This window comes from Limulus polyphemus, unplaced genomic scaffold (assembly GCF_000517525.1).
Source record: "Limulus polyphemus unplaced genomic scaffold, Limulus_polyphemus-2.1.2 Scaffold2136, whole genome shotgun sequence".
Classification (NCBI taxonomy): Eukaryota; Metazoa; Arthropoda; class Merostomata; order Xiphosura; family Limulidae; genus Limulus; species Limulus polyphemus.
In genome coordinates this window covers 149,556-158,753 of record NW_013667746.1, presented here as the reverse complement: position 1 = coordinate 158,753, position 9,198 = coordinate 149,556, and the positions used below count along the sequence as shown (strand labels likewise).

Genomic DNA, 9,198 nt, shown 5'->3' with positions numbered 1-9,198 from the left:
ATTCCTGTTAATTTGTCCATTGTGGATTTAAATTCAGAGGCATGTAAAAATAGCACTTCTGATCTATCTTTTGTTTCCCACAAGTCACTGCCAAAGAAGCTCTTTGTTCATTATCAGAACTCTATAAGTTAGGTGGGATGAGCAGAGACAGAAGATTCTCTGACACAACATTTATATTGAAAGTAAAATACTTAAGTGATGGTTTAAATGCTGAAAGCAGGAAAGTACTAGAAATTAATAGGCTTAAACCTTGTGATAAAAAATCACCTTAACTGCAGATATTTTTTTACCACATTCCCATTAATTTTTTTCTAATGTTTCAACAGTTTTTGCCATTTAAACTCTATCTTCTGTTATTTAAATATGACTATAGGAATTACTGCATCATTTGGGTAATATTCTGAAAATATATTATTCTGTATCTGTAAGAATGACAAAAATAAGGAAAGTTAATTTAATTAGTTTATAAAGCATTTAACTGGAATATGCACAAATATTAGGAATGCCATTTTTCTTACTTAGCTTAAAAAAAAATTGGAATCACAACTAAGGTTCAATGTTGTATTTAAGAACTTTACAAAAAAGGAGAAAGAATGTGCAAATAGACATGTTTAAAATATAAAATGAACAACTATATGATGACACTGGGATCCACTGATGCACACACATTAAAAATAGTAAACAAGCTCTGAAGCAGATACATTAAATTATTTAATAGAAAAATGCAAGGCCAAGTCCCAAAAATTTAAAACCTTATATTCCAAATAATGGAATAAACTTTCAACAAAACACACCACAATAAGATGTATTTAGAGCATGATAACTTACTTTAAAAAATATAGGCCTAAAATATGGTTTACGATTAACTTCAAAATAACACTTTAAATCTACAAAAGCAAATTGATTGCTCTAAAGAATTATAGGCAAGTGATTTTTCCACTTTTCTTTGCATCTTTTAAACACAAAATGCTGTATTATAACTCACCCAATGTCTTGAAGGGATTCAACTAGCTGAGCTTTCTGGTCAGGAGCCATTCTGGCAAATACAGTACCTCTCACAATTAACTGGAAAAAGATTACTAATATAATTTTGACTAATGTCTGTATTAAATTATTCAGTAATATATCTCCTGATCAATTTTATGATAAAGCTCAGCTACACAGTACATCTATTTTGATACAAATAACATGTTTTTAACAAAACAGCAACTGTCACTATATTACCCTAAAAGATAAAACTTTTAATTGAATACTTTAAATTTAACTAACTAGCAAGAGCTCTTAGTTACTGAAAAAAAAAAGGATAGAACAGCTACTTACAATTGAATATGTTAAATTTACTTAAGTAAAAACTTTTCCTACTGATGACTTATTTTATTCCATGCCACTTACCCTCAAGAATACCTCTGGGAAATACTGTCGAACCACAGCAAAGGACCTTCCATCAATGGCAAAATGGAAAGTTTGATCTCCTTTATTTTCTTCATTGATATTCAGCTATAAGAAACAATTTATAAGCATTGATAGTGTAATGAATATGAGATAGGCAACAAATAGACTGATCAAACATACTAGTTCCCAGGTTTCTGTCTTGGTGACCCAACATCGTCTATCAGGAGAAGTATTTCTCACAGTTTTATATTCTTAAAGTACTGTCCTTCTCAGTCGTTTTCCAGCTATTGTTTATTATTTTAGAGTCAGTAATTGTTGAATCAGTTTTCTCTGTGATTTGTTTTGAGATAAGGAACCTTTTGATCACAGTTATTTGTTTCCTACAAATTTATTCTTGTTTCTTATTTAATTTATTTTGATTTCATGGTAAAGTCACCTCTATAGCACCTTCTATCCTCCCCATACACACATTAAGGTGTCCTGATTTATGTTTTCCAAGATCTATCATCTATTCTCAAGTTTTGTAACAATAAAAAAAAACTTACTAAACAAAAATTTTATAAGAAAAAAGAAGAAAACATCAAATGTTACTGTGTGGCAGGTAAGTAGGCTTTCTAGAAATGAATCAAGTTCTCTGATAAGTTCAAAAATCCTAAGGCCTAAAAGTTCATGTACTTCAAAACAGAACTTAAACATTTTCAACACTGGTTTTCCTTTTATTTTGTTATGAGGGAAACAATTTTATGAAGATTGTGAAAATCTGAAAAAAACAAAAAAAACAATGAAATTTAGAGATGAATAGATATAAAACAATTCTGCTAGAGTTACTTATAAAATTTACTTGTGATAGATAGAATGAGCAGAATCTTCTTTACCATGAATAATGAATGAAGCTTTAAACTCACGTTACCAGTACAGAATTACACAAAGTGTAAACTCACCTTTTGCTGATGAGATACTGGTACACTTGGCTCATCTTCTTCTTCAAGATCAATATGAGGAGATTCTGCATACTGCCAATCAATACAGGCACGGTTTACATCATCAGGTGGCAAACCACTTACAAGAATGATATTGTCTGATCGAGGTATCAATCCACAATCTCTAGCTACACTAACAGCTGTCAAGATATTGTCACCTACAACATCAGAAGTATGCAGTTCACAAATGAGGTTGTTTGTCTCTAGCTATACTAGTTACTGTCAAAATGTTTTCACCAGTGATATTACAGATATCATAATGTTTGGATGTTGTAATTAACACCCTCTAGTTACATCTTATAACTGATAACATTTTAAACTAATATTATTGCAATTCAAAATTTCTAGATACTTTATTATCTTCAAATTACCATCTTATTTTGTTCACTTGAATAATTTTATTTTTTTGTTTCTTAAAACACTAAAGGTAAGGAAATGACTAAAAATACTTGGTGAAATCATTTATTTTCTTCATAAAAGATATAGGAAACTCCAGCAATAATTAGTGCGATTAAATGCAATACTCATTACATTTTTGAGTATGACTCGTATGCTATTAGGAAACACAAAGTTATTGACACAAACAATTTGGTACATAAAAGGTTTTAGAAGAAAGTGTTCTAAATTCAGCAAGTATGCCTCCATTACCTGTTACCATCACTGTGCGGATCTTGGCTTGTTGAAGCACTTCTATTACAGGAGTAGTTTCTGGCTTCAGTGTGTTCTGCATCACAAGGAGACCAAGGAATGTCAAATCAAATTCGATTTGGTCCCTGGGTGAAAACAAAGAATATCATAACATTTTAAACCTTTTTACACAACTTTTGTTTTCATCCTTCCCTCTAATTGACTGTTGAATTCTAAATGAATTTTAATTTTTAACTTCTTATGCACTGTGTTGAAATATTATAGTTTCAAGATGCTAGTTTTGAAAGTCAAGAGCAAAGTTTTTTTAACCTGGTCAAATTGTTAGCAGAACAACTCAAGATACCAGATAAATACACTAAACAAACCTTTTAACTCGCTGAGCATGATGCCATGTCAACTTTCTGTCAAGTTTCCGCCAGGCAAGAGCAATAACACGGAAACCCTGAAGTGTATAATCTTGCAGTAGACTACTGAAGTTTTCTGGTACTGTGTAGAGAAAAGATAATTAGTGCATTTTTCTTCAGTAAATAATTGTTAAGTCACTATAACTGATCAAAAATTCATATTTAAGATCTTTCAGGCTACAAGATATAATTTATAGTGCAAATATTGTTCAATATATATGCGAATATTTTTTTGACAAAATTGTTGTATATTGTTTTTTTCAGCACTGCTTAAAATTTATCTTCAGTTAAATTTTGGGATGGTTTTCTATTATCCATACAAAGTTTTAATTTCATTAAAACCCTTCAGTAAGTAGAATGATGATCATACTGTCTTCACTTCAAACCCAAGAACCTGAGAATTGAGAACCACTCTGATACCCGAGTATTACACAGATGTTTTTGAAATTAAGCTAAACTATCAACTTCAGTATACAAAAACAATGTTTACAACACATTCTTATTAACTCTCTTAGAATGAAGTTGGTCAATTTGACCGACTTCATAACAACCTTTGTACTTATAATAGTTTTCATACAAAAAATGTTAATACACTTGGTGTATCTTCACAAAATTTGGCAGACTTTTAGTAAACATTACTAGCCTTCTGTACACAAAAAACCAGATATTTCAATGAAGTATTTTTATTAAAGATTTGTCTGAGAATTTACATAGTACTTCTACATACTAGTCCAATTGCCAAGTTATTTTCATGTTCAGATTAAATATACTTTTATTTGTCTCAAATATATCAAATTTTATTGGTACAATCTCTAAAACCTAATTTATAAATTTTAAACCTTTTTTTATCAGTAAAACATATCTTATCTGTTATCTTTTTTCTTTCTAGAATGACTTCAAAATGTTATATATGAAACTACATTTGTTTATCTAAATATCTTTAAACTTGGAACAGTATGCATCTATTTATACTTAAATTTTATTGTGTTATTGCCATTTGCACCCTGTCTAATTACTATTCGTGCCATTATAAGTTTTAACTCACTTGGAGAATGTGCACTTCATGTTATGCTATAGAATTACATTACACAAAAGTTACTCATGAGCGTACCTCATGAAAAGTTTTTATTATGCTATGATTATTTCACCTAAACTAATAAAAAATTTCCTATTTTTACATTTTAGTTACTATATTAATAATATATAAAGAATACACATGAAAAATAAGAAAAAGTACTTACTTAGGTGTTCTTTTTCTTGCTGTCGACTGTCAATGACACTTAAGCCTACATTTTTATACTACTGGTAACACTGCACTAAATAATTTTTTTATTTGAATAAATAATGCACCAACGAACACAGAATAGTAATATGCAAAAAGCAGACAATGTTCGATAACTATCACAATTTTCTTGGCTTTCTAAGTATGCGACAAAAACGGTTAGGAATACAGCTAAGTTTGTCGATGTGTTTCCTGTGGTAATAAAGGTTGAAATGGAAGAGAAACTGACAATTCTCTATACAGAAACCAACATAATATAATACATCATTTGATAGATGAAAACCTTCACTTTCTATTGGTTATAAATGTTATAATTTTTCTATACTCAAAATATATTTCTGATAGGCAATATTTTATAAAATCCTGAATTTTCCCTAGTATGACCCATCATTTGATTCCAATAGGGAGGTGCAAAAGGCTTGTGTCATGCATAATAAAAAAATTTGCATATAGAGAGCAGCAATGAATGAGAATAGCTAATATTGTGAGAAGAGAGAAGTACTGTATCAGAAACTATAGTATTGAACATCAGAGAGTACTACTGGCAGTTTCTGAATAAGAGGATGTGACAGGTGGGCATGGCAGGAGTGGTTTGGTTGTCTATTTCATGGTTTTGTAACCAAATAATATTGAAAGCTATAAAAATTATGCATTGCCTGAATGATGATGGTATTATAGTTTTGAGAAAAACATTAAAATACTTCTCAGAATTCCAATTTTGTTTAGTGTTGATCAGCAAGTTCCAACTTACATATCTAGTTAAGGTCAACATGACTGATGTTCATTGGCATATTTCTTTTGATACTTTATTTTGGTGGTTGAAGTAGTCAAGGCTTTCAGTTATAACTCATAGAAAAACAACAAAAACTGACAACATTTTACTGATTACTTATGTTCTCGACGTTTAGTTTTTGATAACAGTATTCTTGGAGGAGATAATTGATATCTAGTAAATGATAGGTTCTTTTATTTGAGTGCTGTTTGAGTTCAATAAATTTAAGAGTAATATTCAATAAGTAATGATATGAATCATCAGAATATTTTACCATTGTATACTATAGATGAAAAGTTTTGAATGTATTAATGCATTAGAATCCTTTTTACCACTATAGGAACTTTGGGTTGTAAATATCTTAAGAAACCACAAGCTACTGTTTAAATCAATTTATTTACTCTAGATTAAAGTAGATTATAAATAGATTATCAGTGCCAACCTTAACCACTGTAGGATCTAAGAAAGATACAAAGTGCACAGCTCCTCAAAGTACTCAGCAATAAAAAAAGTGATGGAAATAGTACAGCAGAATAATGTGGTACACTTAGTAATGAGTCAACTAAACGATTTGTTCGGTTTTGCAGCTTTGTCTTTAAGTATCACTCATAAAAGTATTCATGGAGGTTCCCCATAGTGAAGAGGCTCTAGACAGCTGCCTTGCCATTAAAGCCAGCTCAGCAGACTATAATCTTTTCTATCCATTGGCTGTAGTTATATACAACACTGAGTTTTTTGACTAATTGTTCAGATTACATGCTATGACAAAATAAAACAGTGGTAAATGAAGGGCTGACAAAGAAGGAAAATCACACTGAAAAAAGCATTATATTTTCAAGGGATGTCAGTTTCTTAGCAAATATACTTTGGGATGGACAGTAAAATTCTAAACAATTGATAAAAGCTTTGTTTACATGCAAGATGTGTCAGACTGCCTGGAAGTAACAGTTGGAGCTTTTTTAAATCTTACTTTGCAAATTACACTAAATAAATGTTACATAATGACAAAATATCCATACTAAAATGTCTTTTACTTAAATAAGTAAAAATATATAAAGATTAAGTAATATTGTATCTGAATTCAATTAAAAAAAACTAAACCTGGGCACTAATTCTCATGTCTGCTGACAATTTTAATTACAGCCCTGATTAATTTTTCATTGAATGTGAATACAAAATTAAATAATTATTCAATCTCCAATATCTTTTTCATTTATTTCCATTACTTTTCTCATTTTTGGGTTTGTCTTGGCAAATACCAGTTAATTAATTATTGATCAATTATATAATAACTGCGAAGTAATAACCTACAAATATTGTATTACATAATGTCATTTATAAATATTTAATAATTCCATTCTCTTACAAATACCTAATAATCATTACATTATTGAAGTAAAATAATACCTTTACTAATCAGCAACTGCTGTTGATCCAGGAAAAAAAAAATGTTTCAAAGTGTTTAATTTTCCTTAAAAAATACATTAAATATGCATGTGTACTCACAGCTTGTAATTAAAATTTTCATCCAATGGTGTTAGTATAAATGTTTATAAATTTTTTGTTTACCATGTATGAATTACAGAAAGTGAGTTTTCAGTTTTGTTATTTTTTAAAAAAGGACCTTTTTAACACTCAGAAGAATGGCCAAATTTTATAGACTTAAGATAAAACAAACTTTCCTGCTTTTATTATATTTAAAGAGTAGGTGAAACTTCAAACTTTTGGATTAATTTGTTTACTTCTTTCATTTTTATTATGGAGAGGTAGATACAAGAGAGAGAGAGAACCCTAAAAAAATACAAACATTCCAATAATTTTGATGTTTTTTTCTTCTATTCAATATCACTAGTAGGCACAGCAAAATTAAAGCCTAGTTTAGTTGCTCTAGATGATTTTAAACTTTAATATGTATGTGTGTACTGGACACCTGAAAAGAGTTTACCTATTAAGATGGTGTTAGAGAAAAAGGTGTTTTATGTGATATGCAGTCATATGTTTATATAAAGTTTTTAAACAGAAACCATACTTACAGGTCTGCTTTAAACAAAGAGAAGCTATTTTCTCTGGGGCACCTTTGACATATAGGTCCATGTGGGGCTTTCCTAATGTTCTACATATTACACCCATTCTTTGTGCACTTGAGGAAAATGGAAACTGTCGAACAATACCTATTTCATAAGGAACCTAAAAGAGAATATAATAATTATTATTTTTATTATACTGTCACAAAAACTGGGGAAGGTAATTCATATCTACAAAATAACAAATGCGTGATAATACAAACAGATCAATTTTTGTCTGGTGTGATGCCATTTTTAGCTACTACCTTACTTTTCTAAGTGTGTGTTTGTGTGTGACAAAAACAAATTTAAGTTATAGTTAGCATACAATGTTTGTTATACTCAAAACAAAAAGATAAGAGAAATTATGTGACAAATTTGAGTTCAAACGGTGGTGTTGAAAAGTTGAGAAACACTGGTTACATTATCATAAAACTATGATGATGGAAAGATATCTAAGTGAAATAGTTTCAACATTTCAATCCTTCCAATTAAGTTTTGCTACATTGTGTGAATACTGCAAAAGCAGCTGTAAAAACTTGAATCTGTTGCATGAAAAAGTAACCTTAGTAATACTGAAAGAATATGCATGTCATTTTTTTTCTCTGAATTTCATCCATTTTGAATAACTCATTAAATGTTTACATCACCATCACAACATGGCACTGTTGTGTGGAATTTTTTATTCATGTGTGATCGAGTTGCAGTCCTGCCACTTGTGTAACACGAAAACCACATTTGCTGATACTAGGTTATAAAAACAAACTGTACCATGACCAGCTGAGAATTGTAGTTTTGAACAATAACAGCTTTCAAGACAGCAAGGCTGAAGATGACAAAGTTTAATGTGGTTTCAGGTGTGGAAGATGGCAATTAATGACAGAGTTTGTCAACAAATGGAGCTTAATGTGGCTAATGCTGATGATAGTTTCAAAATTAATAGAGCTTAATGTGGCTTCAGATGTGGAAAGTGGCTGATCATGATGATTGACTTTGCCAAATAAGGAAGTTTAATGTGGTTTAGGTGTGGAAGGTGACTTGATGCACTACCAAGACTTTGAAACCATTAAACTTCATGGCTAAATTTTTGGGTTTTCTCACCTATTTTCCTTTCTTTTTCACTTATTTAGTTGCCTATTATTATGTACAGAAAACTGTTTAGGAGTTCTTTCATTTTGGTTTGTAAGATGTATAGTACGGTGGAAGTGGTGTTCACTACAATGAGTACATAAACAAAAGAGAACTGATATTTTCAAAATAAACAGGAAAAATGGTTAAAGGGTGGTCATAAAGCTCATGTTTGGTCTCCACAATGAGTTATGCAAAGTTGTGATGCACACACTGTGGGGCAAGCCCTCCCAAGGGAAATGTGCAACTCTGTCCACAGGAGCATATAAATTATATTTGAAAAAATAAATTTCAAAACAAAAATTTAAAAAATACAATACAAATATTACTACTATTATGTTATATAACAACAACAATTACCATGAGAAAATGACATGTATAGTATATATACACCTGGAAAAAAGTTAAGCACTCCCAAATATTTTTCAGGATTGCTTATTGAAAATAAGGTTTAATTTTCATGATGTTGAGCAATGTTCATAATTTCAAACATAATTAAAAGGATGTGAGCATTCAGGTGTGACATTTA

At 30.2% G+C, this 9,198-nt stretch overlaps 1 protein-coding gene across 5 annotated transcripts in view; it reads right to left on the bottom strand.

The window, feature by feature from the left end:
* The window catches only part of LOC106466055 (probable cation-transporting ATPase 13A3), a 140,081-nt gene that overhangs the window by 55,757 nt on the left and 75,126 nt on the right, over positions 1–9,198 (bottom strand). For all 5 annotated transcript variants that reach the window (XM_022394007.1, XM_022394008.1, XM_013926297.2 and 2 more), the window contains 6 exons: positions 7,512–7,665; positions 3,386–3,506; positions 3,021–3,145; positions 2,334–2,530; positions 1,393–1,497; positions 986–1,065 (listed from right to left, as the gene is read on the bottom strand). In XM_022394007.1, the coding sequence (XP_022249715.1) occupies positions 986–1,065; positions 1,393–1,497; positions 2,334–2,530; positions 3,021–3,145; positions 3,386–3,506; positions 7,512–7,665 (782 nt within the window). The remainder of the gene's footprint in view (positions 1–985; positions 1,066–1,392; positions 1,498–2,333; positions 2,531–3,020; positions 3,146–3,385; positions 3,507–7,511; positions 7,666–9,198) is intronic.